The 20900-nt window shown below is 47.5% G+C and overlaps 1 protein-coding gene across 1 annotated transcript; it reads right to left on the bottom strand.

Moving 5' to 3' along the window:
• Positions 1-1000: 1000 nt before the first annotated feature.
• Positions 1001-10328, bottom strand: LOC139835578 (uncharacterized). Its single transcript, XM_071825443.1, has 2 exons — positions 10053-10328; positions 1001-1357 (listed from the first exon to the last, which is right to left on the bottom strand). Exons 1-2 carry the CDS (start codon positions 10326-10328, stop codon positions 1001-1003), a joined length of 633 nt encoding a protein of 210 aa, XP_071681544.1.
• Positions 10329-20900: the final 10572 nt, after the last annotated feature.

Below are 20900 nucleotides of genomic sequence, written 5' to 3'. Positions count from 1 at the left end.
ACCTGCCATGATAAACACTATTACCTCCGTTCCAAAATATAAGCCTTTTTAGTAAGTTAGTTTAGCTGTCTAAAAAGGCTTATATTTTGGAGCAGAGATAATAAATGTTATGTCCATCAGTAGACCAATTATTTTCACTTCATCGTTCCACTCCCTGACCATTATGACATCCGTAAATGAAATCAAAAATAGATAATGCCGAACCATCGATGTCAGATTTGGAGTAGTCCAGTTAGCACCAATTATTTTCACCCCATCTTTCCACTCCCTCACCATTATTGCGTCCATAAATGAAAGAAAGAACAGGCAATGCTGAATCATCTATGTCAGATTTGGTGTAGCCCAGTTAATTACCATGCAGAAATCACCCCCGCCCCACAGATGTGTCCCAAAAATACAAAGAAACAAAATTTCTCGTATATTGAGGAGCTGGAGGAGCAATTGAGGAGTATCTACCATGAGGCGGTCGGTGGAGGAGAGATCTTGCTCGACGACGCGGGAACGCGAGGTTGGGGCGGAGGGCACGTGAGAGGCGTCGAGGTAGGTGTGTGTCCATTGATCTCCCTCTCCATGCAAATGTGTAATCGTTATGTTAGCAATATAATGACCAAAATACACTACATATATCTTGCGGAACAAAGTCACATATGTAATATTCCTATTACAAAGGTCAAAAATTTGTGGACTAAGCTAGTGACTAAAATATGCTATAAATTTTGTAGAACAAAGTTGATCACATAACTCGACAAGATACTGCATGTGAAGAATAGGAGACAGGGATATAACAATAGGTTTGGCACTCCTCTTGAAAATGTATAAAGTGAATTTTACGAAACCATGAATTGCTACTGGAAGTACCTGATGCCTTCTAGGCGCTTAATTCAGCTGAATTTTTTTTTTTTGAATCTCAGCAGGAGAACTGCTGGTTTCATATATAGAAGAAGAACGGAACTGTACAGACAACACAACACAGGTGGTTAAACCCACCTCAGGTTCAAGCCTACTCTCGCCTTACAAGGTGCCTCGCACCGGCAAGCACCCAACTATAAGCCTCATCAGCGATGAGGTGAGAGAGGCCAGACACAGTCAACTCTTTATTACAGAAAACACGCCTATTTCTCTCGCGCCAAATCTCCCACGCCACCAGGATGATGAGCGAGGCTGCTCGCTTGTCCGAGGCTTCGAGCGTGGTCACAGCCCAGGACAGGGCGCGGTCGTCGCCGTCCGGAGCTCCGATGGCTGGGCAGTGGAACAGGAGGGCGGTGCGCTCCCAGACCTGACGAGCCCAAGGACACTCAGCGAAGAGATGCGCAGGGGTCTCGAGGTTGCACCGGCACAGAGGGCAGAAATACTGGTTCTGCATCCCAAAGCGAAGCAGCCGATCCGCTGTAAAGATCCGACGCTGCAAAAGGAGCCACATGAAGAACTTGCACTTTGGCGGTGCCCAGACCGGCCAGATATGACGCAGAGGTGACTGCGGGATCCCGGCGAACTGCAGCGCGTACGCGGAGGATGCGGAGTAGACCCCGGAGGCGGATTTTGATGAGGTCTAAGACCCCGTGTGTGGCCCGATCTCGCGGATTGACTTCGAAACCAAGGGGGAAGATGGGAAAACGCGAGGAACACGAAGAACACGGCGATGAACACGAGGAACTCCGAGACTCACGCACACACACAACCCGATACACCCGATGCTTACCTCCGTGGCTCGATGGACCACGCCAATAGAATCTCCGAGGAAGAGACACGCGGTAGAATTCCCCGGGGAGAGATTGGGATTGGAGAAGAAGAGCTTGGTGAGGGAGAGAGAGTATCTTGTACTAGAATCTCACTCAACAAGTTCCAAATCAACAACCAAGGTGCCTTGATTACAGAGGGATGATACCCAAGGGAGACTAAGCTCAAAGTTAGGTTTGAGTTCAAAACAAGTCTAAAGAGCTAAAGGGGCGTCCTGGGGGTATTTATAGTCTTACAAGGCGTCACAGGCCGAAAAGGTAAGTTCGGGCTGAAAAGATAACTTAAGTCGTGCAGGCCGGTCAGGGGGCCGGTCAGACCGGGCCTGTGACCGGGCAGTCCGGTTTCAGACCGGGCCTGGGACCGGGCGGCGACCGGACGAGGCTCCAAGTCCCCTGGATGGCGCCCGGATGTCACGAGCGCAAATCCCGGTTGCTGACCGGGCGGTCCGGTCAGGAGGCCGGTCAGACCGGGCTGTGGACCGGGTGATCCGGTCAGGGAGCCGGTCTGACCGGGTTCTGGACCGGCCGTCCGTCTTCTCTTCCTTGCGCTCTTCGGGCGACTTCCTGTCCAGCTCCATGTCCATCTTCGTGTCCATCTTCTTGTCCAGCTGCTCCTCTCCTCCCTTTGACCATGGCGTATCCTCCTCTTGGTGACCTTGATGCTCCTTGTACCTAATGACACATAACACGTCGGCATGAGGTAGCAATCCATCCAAAGGTGTACCAAGATCAAGGGTGGTGAGGAGCGAGTTCACCTCATCATGTAGCGCTTTGACTCGGGCTCGTGTCATCGGTCCACTTGGGGGACTTGTTGGTCTTGGTGTAGCGACGTCGGTGACCGGGGCTACATCATCTCCCCCCCCCTTGGGAAAGAGTCGTCCTCGACTCTTGCACTTCCTCATCTCCATGATAGGGTGACAAGTCCGAGACGTTGAACGTGTTGCTCACCAAGTACTTGGATGTTGGTATGTCGATGACGTAAGCGTTGTCGTTGATGCGTTTGAGGACCTTGAAGGGGCCATCTCCTCTTGGCTTGAGCTTGGAGTTGCGCTCATGGGGGAACCGTTCCTTCCGGAGGTGGATCCAAACGAGGTCTCCTTCTTCGAATATCCTTGCCTTCTTCTTGGCGTTGATGTGGTTGGCTTGACGAAGAACATGTGCTTGTATGGTTGCCCTTGTCTCTTCATGTAGTTTCTTGATGGCGGCGGCGCGCTTGTCGAAGTCCATGTTGATGCGCTCGTGGAGGGGAAGCGGAAGTATGTCGAGTGCCGTGTAAGGCTCGAAGCCATAGATGACCATGAAGGGGCTTCGTGATGTAGTCTTGTGCTTGGCGCGGTTGTAGGCGAACTCGGCGTGAGGGAGGCACTCCTCCCATGACTTCAAGTTTTTCTTCACGAGAACACGTAGGAGGGTGGAGAGGCTTCGATTGACCACTTCCGTTTGGCCGTCCGTTTGCGGGTGCGATGATGATGAGAATAGAAGCTTCACTCGAAACTTTGCCATGAGCGACTTCCAAAGATAACTCATGAACTTGACGTCTCGATCCGACACAATGGTTTGCGGTACTCCATGTAGGCGGACAATTTCCCTGAAAAACAATGAAGCAATGTGTGAAGCATCGTCGCTCTTATGGCAAGGTATGAAATGAGCCATCTTAGAGAATCTATCCACTACAACAAATATGGAATCATGACCATGCTTAGTACGAGGCAAGCCTAGGACGAAATCCATGCTAATATCGGTCCATGGTGCATAAGGAATAGGCAATGGCATGTAAAGACCATAAGGGTTGGAGGTAGACTTAGCTTGTAAGCATGTTGTGCACCGACGGCAAAGGCGCTCCACATCTCGCTTCATCTTTGGCCAATAGTAGTGGGTTGAGAGCATGGCATATGTCTTGTCACGGCCAAAGTGGCCCATAAGACCGCCTCCATGAGACTCTTGCAAAAGCAATTTTCGAAGCGAAGACTCGGGAATGCAAATCTTGTTAGCTTTGAACAAATAGCCATCATGCAAATAGAAATCATCCACTCCTCGCTCAACGGAGCACTTCTCAAAAATGGGTGCAAAGAAAGAATCGGAAGGATAGAGTTCTTTGATCTCCTCAAGTCCCAAAACATGAAAATCCAAACGAGTTAGCAAAAGGGTGTTTTTGCGGGAAAGAGCATCCGCCACAACATTGTCCTTGCCCTTCTTGTATTTGATCACATATGGGAAGGACTCAATGAACTCGACCCATTTTGCATGTCGTTTGTTCAAGTTGTGTTGGCTTTTCAAATATTTCAAGGACTCATGGTCGGAATGAATGATAAACTCTTTTGGCCAAAGATAGTGTTGCCAAACTTCAAGAACACGAACCAAAGCGTAGAGCTCCTTGTCATATATAGGATAGTTGAGGCGTGCGCCATCTAACTTCTCGCTATAGTATGCCACGGGTTTGCCCTCTTGCATAAGAACACCACCGATACCAAGCCCACTTGCATCACACTCAATCTCAAAAGTTTTGGCAAAATTTGGAAGAACAAGAAGTGGAGCTTCGGTAAGGCGTTTCTTCAACTCATCAAAAGCATTTTGTTGGGCCTTGCCCCAAACAAACGGAACATTCTTTTTGGTAAGCTCATTCAAAGGGCAAGCAATGGTGCTAAAGTCTTTGACAAAGCGGCGGTAAAACCCGGCAAGTCCATGGAAGCTTCGGACTTGGCCAACATTTGTAGGGGTAGGCCAATTATGGATGGCCTCCACCTTGGAAGAATCAACTTCAATCCCATTAGCGGAAACCACAAAACCAAGGAAAACCAATTTGTTTTGAGCAAATGTGCACTTGGGGAGGTTAGCATAAAGCTTTTCATGGCGCAAGATGCACAAGACTTCTCTCACATGTTGCACATGGTCCTCGAGGTTTTTGCTATAAACAAGAATATCATCGAAGTAGACAACCACGCTCTTGCCAATGAGAGGACGCAAGATGTGATTCATGAGGCGCATGAAAGTAGAAGGAGCATTGGAAAGACCGAAAGGCATAACGAGCCATTCATAGAGACCAAGTTTGGTCTTGAATGCCATTTTCCATTCATCACCAATAGCCATGCGGATTTGATGGTAACCACTACGCAAATCGATTTTAGAGAAAATCGTGGCACCACTAAGTTCATCAAGCATATCATCTAAACGCGGAATGGGATGGCGGTAACGGACGGTAATGGCATTGATGGGGCGACAATCCATACACATCCGTTGCGTCTCATCCGGTTTAGGCACAAGAATCACGGGAACCGCACAAGGGCTAAGGCTTTCTCGGACGTACCCTTTGGCGAGGAGATCTTGGATTTGGCGGTTGATCTCCTTGGTCTCTTCGGGGTTGGTGCGGTAAGCGGCACGGTTTGGGAGCGGAGCGCCGGGTATGAGGTCGATGCGGTGTTCTATGCCTCGGAGTGGTGGTAGTCCATGAGGGAGCTCGTCGGGGAAGACGTCTTGAAATTCCTGCAAAAGAGACAACAAAGACGGAGGAATGTTGGTTAAGTCGTTAGTCTCCGATGCGGGTCCCTTGCATATGAGCACATAGTGCAATATGGTGGATGGGTTCTCTTGGAGCTCTCTCCACTCACTCTTGGTGGCTAGAAGGACACTCTTGGGCTCACTCATGTATGGCTTGTGGCGCTCACTCTCTTTGTGGTGGGTCGCTCCCTCTCCTCTCATCTCACTATGGTGGGTGCAGAGTTGTGCCCTCGCTAAAGCCTTCGCATTATCCGCGATGATTTGGCTAGGAGTCATCGGGCGCAACTCGAACTTCTTGTCGTTGACCTTGAAGGTGTATGTGTTGGAGAGTCCATCATGTATAGCCTTCTTGTCATATTGCCAAGGGCAGCCAAGCAACATGTGGCACACCGTCATGGGTACCACGTCACACTCGATGGTGTCCTCATAAGGGCCGATCTTGAAGTTGACGGTGACGGTATGTTGTATCTTGACGTTGCCCTTGTCACTCAACCATTGGATATGGTAGGGGTGAGGATGCTTGCGGAGAGTGAGGTGGAGCTTCTCACACAACTCGGTGCTTGCAAGGTTATGGCAACTTCCACCATCTATGATGACCTTGATCGACTTGCCACCAATTCCGGCACGGGTTTGGAAGATGTTGCACCGTTGTTCTTCCATATCATGAGGTTGTGTGGTTAGCACCCTTGTGACCACAAGTGAGGGACTTGGGTCATGTTCACATAAGAGAGGATCTTCTCCACTTTCTTGCTCATAAGCTTCTTCACTTTCCACGGCGGCTTGCACAAGGGCTTCATATTCATCCTCATCAAGAGTCTCGATGTCACCATTCTCCATAGTGATCATGACCTTGGTGTTCTTGCAGTCAAATGATTTGTGACCTTGGGTGCCACACTTGAAGCAAGTGACACTAGAGGGTCCCGTGGATGCCTTAGAGGAGGCGGTGGAGGAGACCGTTTGCTTCATGCGACTTTGGATAGTCGGCTTCTTGGAAGGTGTAGATGATGCGTCGGCCTTGGCACTTGTAGCATAAGGAGTTGATGTAGTAGGAGGAGTCGATGTAGCGAGCTTGGAGGAGAAATAGGACTTGGCCTTGGAGTACTTGATGTCCTCAATCACTTGGCGCTCGGCCTTCGATGCTTGGTGGACTAACTCAACCATGTTGGAGTAGGGTTGGAACTCGACAATCCTCTTGATAGGATAATTAAGGCCATTGAAGAAGCGGGCAATGGTTTGTTCCTCGGACTCTTGGATGTTGGCTCGCATCATAGTGAGCTCCATCTCCTTGTAGAACTCCTCAACGGTCTTGGTGCCTTGCTTCAACTTTTGGAGCTTGTTGAAGAGGTCGGTCATGTAGTGTGCGGGGACAAAGCGAGCATGCATCTCCTTCTTCATATCTTCCCAAGTGTCAATAGGAGGTTCACCCTTTTCTTCTCGAAGAGTGAGTACTTGCTCCCACCAAGTGTTGGCGTAGTCTTCAAACTCGAGAGACGCCATAGCCACCTTCTTGGCACCGGAGTAGTTGTGGATGCGGAAGATCTTGTCCACCTTGAGTGCCCATGAGAGGTAGGCCTCGGCATCTTCTTCTCCCTTGAACTTTGGCATGGTGAACTTTAGTCTTCCAAACATGTTCTCTTCATCCTCCAAGGTTCTTCTACGAGGAGGGGCGCCTTCATCTCTTGCGGCTAGAGGTGGAATAGGAGGTCTTCTACGGCCAACCATAGCATTGGGTTGGCGTTGGAGTTGAACACTTGCTTCACTTGGTTCACGGTGAGGATGTGGTTGAAGATCTTGTCGCGGTTGAGGACGATGCTCAATGTTGGGTCTCTCATCTTGATCATGGTGAAGCTCTCCTCGTCCACGTTGGTCATGGCGAGGGTGGCGACGAAGATCTCGCCGAGGTGGATCTTGAGGATCTTGGTCTTGGGGATGGCCATCACGCCCATGGTGGGCATGGCGATCCGCTTGGTGATGATCTTGTGGAAGGTCTTGAGCTTGTGGAGGACGCTCATGTGGACGCGCATGGCGATGTATTTCTCCACGCCTAGAGTTGGAGCGGGAGTCTTCATGACGAGCATGTGAGCGATGAGGTCGATGATGGTCTTCACGCCTTGAAGAAGAGCTTGGGGACGACAGGCCACCATGAGAGTAATGGTCTTCATGCCTTGAGGAAGAGCTTGATGAAGAGGAAGTAGAGCGGTGTCGACGATGGCGACCCAAGTTGGTGATGGCGCGCTCGAGGCTATCCATGCGCCGCTCCATGTTGGCATCATTGGCCGCCATTTGGCCATTCAAGTTGTCCGTAGCTTCACGAAGAAGGGCCAAGTCGTGGTTCACGGTGGAGAAGTTGTGAGCCACTTCATCGTATTGCTCATCGATGCGCGTCTCGAAGAGGGAGAGTTGCTCCTTGAACTCTTGTCGTTGCGTCCATAGGTTGTGTTGAGTAGCCAACCTCTCGGTGTTGCGAAGGATCTCTTCATCCCTATTGGTATCTCCGTTCCTATCCATGATGGAAAGACAAGAACTATGTTGTGTATGTTAGTGGAAGGAGACTACCTCGCACTCTTACCAAGGTAAGATAGTATTGAGGCAATCCACCAAACCGAAAGCAAGATCAAGTGTATCGGGAACACACGCAAAACCACACGCAAAAGCTAGCAAATATGGTGTTAGGCGAGTGTTGTGGAAAGCCAAAAGACAAATCCAAGATCGAGTATGTTGTTAAAAGTGGGTAAAGTCCAAAAATCCAAATGTCAATGTGAAGATCACTATAAACACGGAAAAAGTTGTGGAACACACACACGAGATAAGCGGGGTTAGTGCAACCAAAAGTGAGCGGAAAAGTGTATGTATAAGTGCTCGGTGTAACACTAACACAAGGAGAGCCAAAGCTTTGGTTGCAAAGGAAGAGACAACAAGATTCACACGTGGCCTCTCTTCTCCTATCTCTCTTTGCTTAAAAGCTTTTTCTCGTTTGTATATGGCGGCACTTGCACTCGTTTGTATCTTTGATGGCACGTGGACACTTTGTATGTATGGGCGTATGGATGTATGGATGTATGGATGTATGGTGCTACTCGCACTCTATTTGTGTTTTTGGGGCTTTTTGACGCACTATATTAGCGTTAGCCTTGCTTTTGCTATCTTGCCACACGAGTGTTTGCTTGGGTGCCTTACTCAACGCGACACACACACCTCACAATGCGGGGCCACGTGCAATGTCTCGCAACACTAAACAAGCAATGCTCGATGGGATAGATCGCAAAAGGAAGAGGGGTTACAAGGTGACCTGCAAGTTATACCTGCGATGATGGTGGTGGTGGTGGTGGTGGTGGTGGAGATCGCCGGAAGACGAGGTCGAAGGAGTGGCGTTGCGTCGCCCGGTCGGAGGCCCGGTTGGACCGGGTTGTGGACCGGCCCGGCCGGTTGTATGGCCGGTCGACCGGCTTCTGGACCGGACCGGCCGGTCTGTAGCCCGGTTGACCGGTGCTCAACCGGATCGCACGATTTCTCTCTCCTGTTCTTCACGAAAACCAAGCCAAATCGACCAAATCGAGGGGAAACGATGGAATTGGAGGCTAAAAGTTGGGGAAATAGTAGATCAAGCACAACAACACCAGATCCACGGACCAAAACCACTCAAAACGCAACCAAATCACAGATCGGTCAAGAGGCACTTTGGGGCTATTTTTGGGGATTTTTTGTAAAATTTTCTAGGAACGAAATCGGGTGGGTGGGAGGTCAAATCCGCGGTAACCAAGAGCTTCTGATACCATATGATGAGGTCTAAGACCCCGTGTGTGGCCCGATCTCGCGGATTGACTTCGAAACCAAGGGGGAAGATGGGAAAACGCGAGGAACACGAAGAACACGGCGATGAACACGAGGAACTCCGAGACTCACGCACACACACAACCCGATACACCCGATGCTTACCTCCGTGGCTCGATGGACCACGCCAATAGAATCTCCGAGGAAGAGACACGCGGTAGAATTCCCCGGGGAGAGATTGGGATTGGAGAAGAAGAGCTTGGTGAGGGAGAGAGAGTATCTTGTACTAGAATCTCACTCAACAAGTTCCAAATCAACAACCAAGGTGCCTTGATTACAGAGGGATGATACCCAAGGGAGACTAAGCTCAAAGTTAGGTTTGAGTTCAAAACAAGTCTAAAGAGCTAAAGGGGCGTCCTGGGGGTATTTATAGTCTTACAAGGCGTCACAGGCCGAAAAGGTAAGTTCGGGCCGAAAAGATAACTTAAGTCGTGCAGGCCGGTCAGGGGGCCGGTCAGACCGGGCCTGTGACCGGGCAGTCCGGTTTCAGACCGGGCCTGGGACCGGGCGGCGACCGGACGAGGCTCCAAGTCCCCTGGATGGCGCCCGGATGTCACGAGCGCAAATCCCGGTTGCTGACCGGGCGGTCCGGTCAGGAGGCCGGTCAGACCGGGCTGTGGACCGGGTGATCCGGTCAGGGAGCCGGTCTGACCGGGTTCTGGACCGGCCGTCCGTCTTCTCTTCCTTGCGCTCTTCGGGCGACTTCCTGTCCAGCTCCATGTCCATCTTCGTGTCCATCTTCTTGTCCAGCTGCTCCTCTCCTCCCTTTGACCATGGCGTATCCTCCTCTTGGTGACCTTGATGCTCCTTGTACCTAATGACACATAACACGTCGGCATGAGGTAGCAATCCATCCAAAGGTGTACCAAGATCAAGGGTGGTGAGGAGCGAGTTCACCTCATCATGTAGCGCTTTGACTCGGGCTCGTGTCATCGGTCCACTTGGGGGACTTGTTGGTCTTGGTGTAGCGACGTCGGTGACCGGGGCTACATCAGATTTCCACCGGAAAGAGTCCTCACTGTCGGGATCAATGTCGCAATCTAGCACAACCTGTCGAAGTGCGACGAAGTCTGCCAGCAGGGGGAGAGAAATTCGCCCCCGGAGGTCCATGAGCCAGTGGTCTCCGTTGATGGCATCTGCCACCGTCCTGTTTTTGCGCCTGGACACTTCGTAAAGCAGGGGCCATCGCTTCCTCAGTGGTTCCCCGGACCAGTTGTCAGACCAGAAGCTGGTTGCCCGGCCGTTGCCAATGGTTACCTCAGTCATCGAGGCGAACAAGGCTTGGTCGGAAGGGGAGGGCTTCTCCAACAGGCCCTTCTAGGGCTTGTTCGCCCCGGTCTTCGCAAGCCAAATCCATCGTAGGCGGAGGGCGTTGTTAAACCGTTTCAGGTCAAGCACCCCAAGGCCGCCCACCTCACGCGGCCGACAGATTAGCTTCCAGGACACCTTGCATTGGCCAGGGTTGCAAACATCTGATGCCGCCCAAAGCCAAGCCCGTCTTAGCTTGTCGATTTGCGCCACCGCCCAAGCAGACAGGGGGTGCGTCGTCATGAGGAAAACCGGGAGCGCCGAAAGGACAGCCCTAAGCAGGGTGAGCCGGCCCGCCTTGGACATAAGCTTGCCCTTCCAGTGTCCAAGTCGAGCGGCGATCTTGTCGATGAGAGGTTGGATGTCGATCCTACGCAGGCGGCGCAGCGATAGAGGCATGCCCAGGTAGGTGCATGGCAGCGAGGTGATCTGCAAGCCACTCGGCTGCAGGATGGTGTCGATGTTGATGCCGTCGCATCGAATGGGGATGGCTTGGCTCTTGCTGAGGTTGACAACCAGCCCAGAGACCTCACCGAAGACCTTCAGAATCGCCTTTGTCACAGCAACCTCTCCGGCGGTCGGCTTGATGAAGAGGGCCACATCGTCAGCGTAGAGGGAGCATCGAATGGACCCCGCGAGAGGCGACAGAATACCCTCCTCGGTGGCCAAGGCGAAGATGCGGGGAAGCGGCTCCATGGCGAGGATGAACAAGAGCGGTGACAGGGGGTCACCTTGCCGAAGGCATCTCCGGTGAGCGATGCTGGCACCCTCCTCCCCATTGAAGAGCACGCGTGAGGAGGCTGTAGACAGGAAGGCGGAGCACGCGTGAGAATTCAGCTGAATTTTCACTGCTAGAAGTTTATTTGACTTTGAGTTTAATTTGCAGTTAGTGAAGCGAAACCGATATTCTGCTGCATAGGATAATTAGGTCAGAACATACCGACCCAAATTGATTTAATTGATCATATCGCCATCTACCTTCTCGGGTGCAGATTCTGATTCAATTGATCGTATCGTCATCTAGTTTCTCCGGTGCAGGTTCTGGTGTAGCTTCCTCACATATGCACAAAGGCATATTACGTTTGCGTTGTCTCAATGACTGTAATCACACTTTATTTAACACCCCGCCTCATCTTTATTCAAAATTAGCCCTGAAAAGGAGTTTGTAGCAATTAGAAGGTCCCCCACAAATGATATGAAAACCATACGTAAGTAGTAACAGCAGCTGGGCTAGCAAGCACTCATACAGACATTGGCGTCTGTATGCCCCTTGTTGAGGCAGGGTCTGGAACCAATCGAGCAAAGAGTTCAATAAACATAGCTAGAGCACAGATGATCGCTGCACACATAACTCTTCCGCCCTAGATTCATAGCAACCAGAGGAAGAAGTATCAACATACTTACACAGGTAAGGGATGAGAGGATGCATACGTGGCGACGGATCATGGAGAAGGTGCACCGGCAGATGGGAAAGTGCGATTGACTCCTGGAACGGCGGCGGCATCTCCATGCCCTTCTCCGGCGGATCTTGCCGCGATCCTAATCCCGATCGGATTAGTGGCGATTGGTATATGCAGGGAAAGAGCACAGCCGGCATTGAGAGAACGCAGAAGTGCGGCCGCAGTTCGTCTTGGACGGAAGTGCGCTAGTGGACGCCACAGCCGGACAAGTTCTCGTCGCGGTGGGCGCCGCCGCCGGACAATGCAGCGTTTGCCGGCGCACTAGTGTTCGCTCCCACAGCCTATTTCCACTTCACATCTTCCTTCTACATCAGTGTGTTGCACGCCCAGAGTTCTCCCCGATCGAGAGGGGATTGTGGCGTGATCTTGAGGGGAAAGGTGAGAGTGGCGAATGGAGGAGAGAAGACGCATGGAATTCTCGGGACGGGACCTCCGTCACACTTCCTGGGCCTATCTGACGGATTCCATAGTACGCCGGCCCAACTAACCATAGAACGCCAAATTCAACCACCGGAGTAGCAGCCCTGTAATGTGGGCTAGGCCATTCGATGCCAATCGCTGGCGTGAACTGGTTCATCAAACGTTTCGGTCACTACGGGATAATCTGGAGCGTTCAAGAGCTGGATCTAACGGTGGCGAACGTCAAATCGCTGTGAGAGGCCGTGGGTGGTTACGATTATTAACTAATGGGAAACATGCCCGCGCATTGCGGCGGACTGATTTTTACTGGATATTATTTCATGAAAATGCTACGGCTATTTTTTTAGACATTTATATGTCTAATAAATTTGTCTCTTAAAATTGAAAAGATCAAGAAGCGAGATGGTAACAGGCGAATGATACGTCTCAAACGTATCTATAATTTCTTATGTTCCATGCTAGTTTTATGACAATACCTACATGTTTTGCTCACACTTTATAATGATTTCATGCATTTTCCGGAACTAACCTATTAACAAGATGCCGAAGTGTCAGTTCCTGTTTTCTGCTGTTTTTGGGTTCAGAAATCCTATTAGGAAATATTCTCGGAATTGGACGAAATCAAGGCCCACGATCTTATATTTCCACGAAGCTTCCAGAACACCAGAGAGGGACCAGAGTGGAGGCCCAGGGCCCCCACACAGTATGGCGGCGCGGCCAGAGGGGGGCGCGACCCCTGCTGTGTGGGACCCCCAGACCCCTTCCGACTCCGTTTCTTCGCCTATATAAGTCTTCGTGACCTAAAACTTCGACACCAATAAGCCACGATACGAGAAAAGTTCCAGAACCGCCGCCATCGCGAAGCCAAGATTCGGAGGACATAAGTCTCTGTTCCGGCACGCCGTCGGGACGGGGAAGTTCCCCCGGAAGGCATCTCCATCGACACCACCGCCATCTTCATCGCCGCTGCTGTCTCCTATGATGAGGAGGGAGTAGTTCTCCCCCGAGGCTGAGGGCTCTACCGGTAGCTATGTGGTTCATCTCTCTCTCCCATGATGTGATCTATATGTATGTGTAGATGTTACTCTTGTCTATTATGCTCTAGAGGTTACTTTAATACGAATCCCGTATGTTGTGGAGCTTGTTAACTCCGGCTTGAGGGAGCTCTTGTAGCCCTACATAATGTATGGTGTTTGTCATCCAACAAGAGAGTGTTTGAGAGTAATACTTATGTGTTCATCTATGTGATCGTGAGCTTTGCAATCTAGATGTCTTTTGTTATTCAAGTGGATTTTATTTATGTGATCTCCGGAGACTCCTTGTCCCACGTGTGTAAAGGTGACAGTGTGTGCACCGTGTGGGTCTCTTAGGCTATATTTCACAGAATACTTGTTCACTGGGTTATGATTTGAGTTGGATGTCTCTATGAAATTGTGGTGTGTTAGTACCTCCTATGAATGCTCAAAGTGATAGCGTGGGGTGTTCATTAGTACTTGGGAATACATCTTTAAGGTTTGCTTTGCAGCCCTACACGGTGAATTAGTGTTCGTTATCCCGCCAGAGAGTAATTCGGAATAGCATAATGAAGTGCTTATTTATATTCAATTATGATTGCAATGTTGAGAGTGTCCACTAGTGAAAGTAGGATCCCTAGGCCTTGTTTCCAATACTGCAAACACCGCTTACTTACTGTTCTACTGCATGTTTACTTGCTTCAATATTTACTTCATATCGCAATTACCATCTACCACCATCTATATCATCTGCGTTTTAATATCTCTTCGCCGAACTAGTGCACATATACATCTGACAAGTGTATTGGGTGTGTTGGGGACACAAGAGACTTCTTGTATCGTAATTGCAGGGTTGCTTGAGAGGAATATCTCTGACCTCTACCTCCCTGAGTTCGATAAACCTTGGGTGATTCACTTAAGGGAAACTTGCTGCTGTTCTACAAACCTCTGCTCTTGGAGGCCCAACACTGTCTACAAGAATAGAAGCACACGTAGACATCAAGCTATTTTTTGGCGCCGTTGCCGGGGACCTGAAGAAAAGTTACACCACAAAGATTTCTATCTCCCACGTCAACTGCACGCCAGCAGCTATTTTCTGGCACCGTTGCCGGGGAGGTAAGGTAAAAGGTATTCACATCCTCCGACTACTAAGCTATTTCCTAGCATTGTTGCCGGTGTGTGAGTGCTCGAAGGTATCTCCTTTAGATCCTGCAGTTGCATCTTTTTGTTTCTTGTTCACTAGTTAGGCATAATGGAAAATAACAGTGAGCTTCTTAATCTATTTCCTGAGTTAAGACATAAATTGTGTGATGCGACAATTAAAAAACCTATGGAACCTTATTTGCATGCTAGTAGCAATGTTATTAGTATGAACACCATTGTTGATAATGCTATGGAAGAATTTAAGCTTGGGGAAGCTGGTTTTGATGAGCATGATATTTTTAGTCCCCCAAGCATGGAGGAGAAAATTTACTTTGATGATACTTTACCTCATATATATGATGATTATAATGATGACTATCATCCACCTACTATTGAGGAGAAAATTAATTATGATTATACTATGCCTCCTATATTTGATGATTATGGTGATAATGATAGCTACTTTGTTGAATTTGCTTCCACTACAATTAATAAGAATGACTATGCTTATGTTGGGAGTAGTAATTATTTTATGCATGAGAATAAGAATGCTTCATGTGATAGTTATATTGTTGAGTTTGTTCATGATGCTACTGGAAATTATTATGAGGGAGGAAAATATGGTGGTAGAAATTTTCATGTTACTAAAACACCTCTCTACATGCTGAAAATCTTGAAGTTACTCGTGTTTTATCTTCCTATGCTTGTCACTTTGCTCTTCATGAATTTGTTTATTTACAAGATTCCTTTTCATAGGAAGTGGGTTAGACTTAAATGTGTTTTGAATTTGCTTCTTGATGCCCTCTTTTGCTTCAACTCTTATTTCTTGCGAGTGCATCATTAAAATTGCTGAGCCCATCTTAATGGCTATAAAGAAAGCACTTCTTGGGAGATAACCCATGTGTTTATTTTGCTACTGTTTTGTTGAGTCTTGGAAGTTGTTACTACTGTAGCAACCTCTCCTTATCTTTATTTTATTGCATTGTTGTGCCAAGTAAAGTCTTTGATAGTAGGGTTGATACTAGATTTGGATTACTGCACAGAAACAGATTTCTTACTGTCACGAAATTGAGCAGCCCCGTCTGTAGGTAACTCATAAAATTCTGCCAATTTACGTGCGTGATCCTCAGATATGTACGCAACTTTCATTAAATTTGAGCTTTTTCATCTGAGCAAGTTAAGTGCCCCAGAAAAATTCGTCTTTATGGACTGTTCTGTTTTGACAGATTCTGCCTTTTATTTCGCATTGCCTCTTTTGCTATGTTGAATGGATTTCTTTGTTCCATTAACTTTCAGTAGTTTTGTGCAATGTCCAAAAGTGTTAAGAATGATTGTGTCATCTCTGAACATGTGAATTTTTGATTATGCACTAACCCTCTAATGAGTTTGTTTTGAGTTTGGTGTGGAGGAAGTTTTCAAGGATCAAGAGAGGAGGATGATATACTATGATCAAGAAGAGTGAAAACTCTAAGCTTGGGGATGCCCCCATGGTTCATCCCTGCATATTTCAAGAAGACTCAAGCATCTAAGCTTGGGGATGCCCAAGGCATCCCCTTCTTCATCGACAACTTATCAGGTCACCTCTAGTGAAACTATATTTTTATTCCGTCACATCTTATGTACTTTACTTGGAGCGTCTGTGTGCTTTTATTTTATTTTTGTTATTTTCATTCTCTGAATAAATTCATGCTTATGTGGGAGAGAGACACGCTCCGCTGTTGCATATGAACACATGTGTTCTTAGCTTTACTTTTAGTGTTCATGGCGAAGGTTAAAACTGCTTCGTTCATTGTTATATGGTTGGAAACAGAAAATGCTGCATGTGGTAATTGGTATATTGTCTTGAATAATTTGATACTTGGCAATTGTTGTGCTCATATAGATCATGTTTAAGCTCTTGCATCATGTACTTTGCACCTATTAATGAAGAACTACATAGAGCTTGTTGAAATTTGGTTTGCATGATTGGTCTCTCTAAGGTCTAGATATTTTCTGGTTAAGGTGTTTGAACAACAAGGAAGATAGTGTAGAGTCTTATAATGCTTGCAATATGTTCTTATGTAAGTTTTGTTGTACCGGTTCATACTTGTGTTTGCTTCAAACAACCTTGCTAGCCTAAGCCTTGTATTGAGAGGGATTACTTCTCGTGCATCCAAATCCTTGAGCCAAAAACTATGCCATTTGTGTCCACCATACCTACCCACTATGTGGTATTTCCTGCCATTCCAAGTAAATACTTCATGTGCTACCTTTAAACAATTCAAAAGCTATCATCTCTTATTTGTGTCAATGTTTTATAGCTCATGAGGAAGTATGTGGTGTTTTATCTTTCGATCTTGTCATTTACTTTTGACAGACTTTCACAATGGACTAGTGGCTCATCCGCTTATCCAATAATTTTGCAAAAAGAGCTGGCAATGGGGTTCCCAGCCCCAATTAATTAACTTTCATTAATAATTCTCTTCACATGTTTTGCTCTGATTCATCAGTAAGCAACTTAATTTTGCAAATAGACACTCCTCCATGGTATGTGAAATGTTGAAAGGCACCCCAGGATTCGGTTAGCCATGGCTTGAGAAAGCAAAGGTTGGGAGGAGTGTCATCTCTAAATAAAACTAAAATAAATAGACACTCCTTCATGGTATGTGATTGTTGGAAGGCACCCGAGGATTCGGTTAGCCATGGCTTATGAAAGCAAAAGGTTGGAAGGAGTGTCACCCAAAAATAAATAAAAACTAAACTAAAGTACATGTGTAAACAAAAGAGAAGAGGGATGATCTACCTTGCTGGTAGAGATAACGTCCTTCATGGGAGCCGCTCTTGAAAGTCTGGTTGATAAGGTAGTTAGAGTACCCGCTACCATTCGTTGACAACAACAAACACCTCTAAAAACTTTACTTTTATGCTCTCTATATGATTTCAAAACTTGAAAAGCTCTAGCACATGATTTAATCCATGCTTCCCTCTGCGAAGGGCCTTTCTTTTACTTTATGTTGAGTCAGTTTACCTACTTCCTTCCATCTTAGAAGCAAACACTTGTGTCAACTGTGTTCGTTGATTCTTACATGTTTACCTATTGCACTTGTTATATTGCTTTATGTTGACAACTATCCATGAGATATACATGTTACAAGTTGAAAGAAATTGCTGAAACTTAATCATCCTTTGTGTTGCTTCAATGCCTTCTACTTTGAATCTATTGCTTTATGAGTTAACTCTTATGCAAGACTTATTGATGCTTGTCATGAAAGTACTATTCATGAAAAGTCTTTGCTATATGATTCAGTTGTTTAGTCATCATCTTTACCATTGCTTTGAATCACTTCATTCATCTCATATGCTTTACAATAATGTTGATCAAGATTATGTTGGTAGCATGTCACTTCAGAAATTATCCTTGTTATCGTTTACCTACTCGAGGGCGAGTAGGAACTAAGCTTGGGGATGCTTGATACGTCTCAAACGTATCTATAATTTCTTATGTTCCATGCTAGTTTTATGACAATACCTACATGTTTTGCTCACACTTTATAATGATTTCATGCATTTTCCAGAACTAACCTATTAACAAGATGCCGAAGTGCCAGTTCCTGTTTTCTAGTGTTTTTGGTTTCAGAAATCCTAGTAAGGAAATATTCTCGGAATTGGACGAAATCAAGGCCCACGATCTTATATTTCCACGAAGCTTCCAGAACACCGGAGAGGGACCAGAGGGGAGGCCCAGGGCCCCCACACAGTATGGTGGCACGGCCAGAGGGGGGCGCCCCCCTGCTGTGTGGGACCCCCAGACCCCTTCCGACTCCGTTTCTTCGCCTATATAAGTCGTCGTGACCTAAAACTTCGACACCAATAAGCCACGATACGAGAAAAGTTCCAGAGCCGCCGCCATCGCGAAGCCAAGATTCGGGGGACAGAAGTCTCTGTTCCGGCACGCCGCCGGGACGGGGAAGTGCCCCCGGAAGGCATCTCCATCGACACCACCGCCATCTTCATCGCCGCTGCTGTCTCCTATGATGAGGAGGGAGTAGTTCTCCCCCAAGGCTGAGGGCTCTACCGGTAGCTATGTGGTTCATCTCTCTCTCCCATGATGTGATCTATATGTATGTGTAGATGTTACTCTTGTCTATTATGCTCTAGAGGTTACTTTAATATGAATCCCGTATGTTGTGGAGCTTGTTAACTCCGGCTTGAGGGAGCTCTTGTAGCCCTACATAATGTATAGTGTTTGTCATCCAACAAGAGAGTGTTTGAGAGTAATACTTATGTGTTCATCTATGTGATCGTGAGCTTTGCAATCTAGATGTCTTATTTTATTCAAGTGGATTTTACTTATCTGATCTCTGGAGACTCCTTGTCCCACGTGTGTAAAGGTGACAGTGTGTGCACCGTGTGGGTCTCTTAGGCTATATTTCACAGAATACTTGTTCACTGGGTTATGATTTGAGTTGGATGTCTCTATGAAATTGTGGTGTGTTAGTACCTCCTATGAATGCTCAAAGTGACAGCGTGGGGTGTTCATTAGTACTTGGGAATACATCTTTAAGGTTTGCTTTGCAGCCCTACACGGTGAATTAGTGTTCGTTATCCCGCCAGAGAGTAATTCGGAATAGCATAATGAAGTGCTTATTTATATTCAATTATGATTGCAATGTTGAGAGTGTCCACTAGTGAAAGTAGGATCCCTAGGCCTTGTTTCCAATACTACAAACACCGCTTACTTACTGTTCTACTGCATGTTTACTTGCTGCAATATTTACTTCATATCACAGTTACCATCTACCACCATCTATATCATCTGCGTTTTAATATCTCTTCGCCGAACTAGTGCACCTATACATCTGACAAGTGTATTGGGTGTGTTGGGGACACAAGAGACTTCTTGTATCGTAATTGCAGGGTTGCTTGAGAGGAATATCTCTGACCTCTACCTCCCTGAGTTCGATAAACCTTGGGTGATTCACTTAAGGGAAACTTGTTGCTGTTCTTCAAACCTCTTCTCTTGGAGGCCCAACACTGTCTACAAGAATAGAAGCACACGTAGACATCAGCGAACAACTAACTTGCAACAGGTTGATTCTTTCCAATAGAGTAGTTTTAGGTCATATAGAATGTCACTACTGAAAGCCATTTTTTTAAACGAAACAATTATAATAAGTAGGTTAAAGACAAATAAATATATCTCCTCCATCCTCCACATCTGCTTCATGGTTCCTCCGTGTGACTCGTCCTTGTCGCCGCTTAAAATTATTTTGCTCACGTTGATGTGGGCGTCTAACGCCCACATCAACACGGAGAAACCATCGTCTAACGCCGGCTAGAATCCTCCTCCGCCGCAGCATGCCTTCCCTCGTCAGACGCCGCAGGTGTTCCCTTGCCGGAACTTGCCACCTCCCTCACGTCTTCTTCCGCTACACGTCCTTCCGCCGATCTCCTTCCTCTGGAGCCGGATGGGGTTCCCTCGCCTGTCGCCGCCCCTCCTTCTGCCGGGGATGGAAGAGGCTCCCTCATCGGCTGATGCGCGCAGGGGAGTTGAATAAAGAGCCCGAGCACTATGCCGACCTCAATTCTAAGCAGAAGGAGGACATGCCGGGTCAGCAAAAGTACATGAACTGCGATTGCTGCGACCACTACAGGGGCGGTAATTTTTGGCGGAGAAGGAGCCGGGCGGGGGAGATTTGTTCGCCTGCTGACTAAAACAAACCGTAACGAAGCGGTACAAGGTACAAGGTGCCAGACAAAGAGTGCTCGAGGTCTGTGAGTCTCTTCTCGAGTTCTGGCCGACTTGGTCACCTCTCGTCCGCCGTGAGGTCCGTGAGGCCAGGCTCGAGTTCTGGCGCGGGGACCTCGAGAGGCGCGGTGGAGAAGGAGCCGGGCGGGGGAGATTTGTTCGCCTGCTGACTAAAACAAACCGTAACGAAGCGGTAGGTTAACTTCCTGGTGGCAGTGGGAGTAATTTTGCTCAACTGTACGGGTAGTTTTTGACGGACGACGGAAATCCTTTTTGCTTTATTATTAGGTATAGATTTGAAACTTCAAACTTTTGAAATGTTTGAGAAATTGAATGCAGAGAGAGGGAGATTCAAACAACACTTAGGGTTTTCAAACACTTCTCTTCAATGCATTTTGCTTAGGAAAATATCATGATGCAAATGATGCACAATCAACCCTAATTAGGTATAGCAAAAAGAGGGATGTTACATTGTGCTAGCCCTAGCAGCTTAGCCTATACGCCGGCTGGCGACGAGAGGACTTGACTGGTGTTTGGGACGCATGATTCTGAATAAATCTGTCCAGAACCATTCAAATCCACGTACTTTGTTAGGTGAAGGGGTCGTATAGCAGGTACAGTTTATATTGTTTCTGTATTACGTGTTGCCAGCTTTACACTTCAAGTCCTGTTGTTTTGAAATTTGTTCTTACCTTTTCTCTACTATTTTTTTATGTCCAAGATGTTGATACTGATACTGAAATAGAACTATTTTGGTGACACTGCA

This window comes from Lolium perenne, chromosome 2, assembly GCF_019359855.2.
Source record: "Lolium perenne isolate Kyuss_39 chromosome 2, Kyuss_2.0, whole genome shotgun sequence".
Classification (NCBI taxonomy): Eukaryota; Viridiplantae; Streptophyta; class Magnoliopsida; order Poales; family Poaceae; genus Lolium; species Lolium perenne.
The sequence above is the reverse complement of the archived record's forward strand: the minus strand, read 5'-3'. Positions and strand labels throughout refer to the sequence as shown.

Bases quoted from the DNA above. Each gene is read 5' to 3' on its own strand.
- LOC139835578 (XM_071825443.1), bottom strand. From the start codon at position 10,328: ATGACTGAGGTAACCATTGGCAACGGCCGGGCAACCAGCTTCTGGTCT. The intron at 1,358-10,052 runs GTAGCCCCGGTC...TTTGGGATGCAG, and splicing joins CTTTCCGGTGGAAATCTGAT to AACCAGTATTTCTGCCCTCT.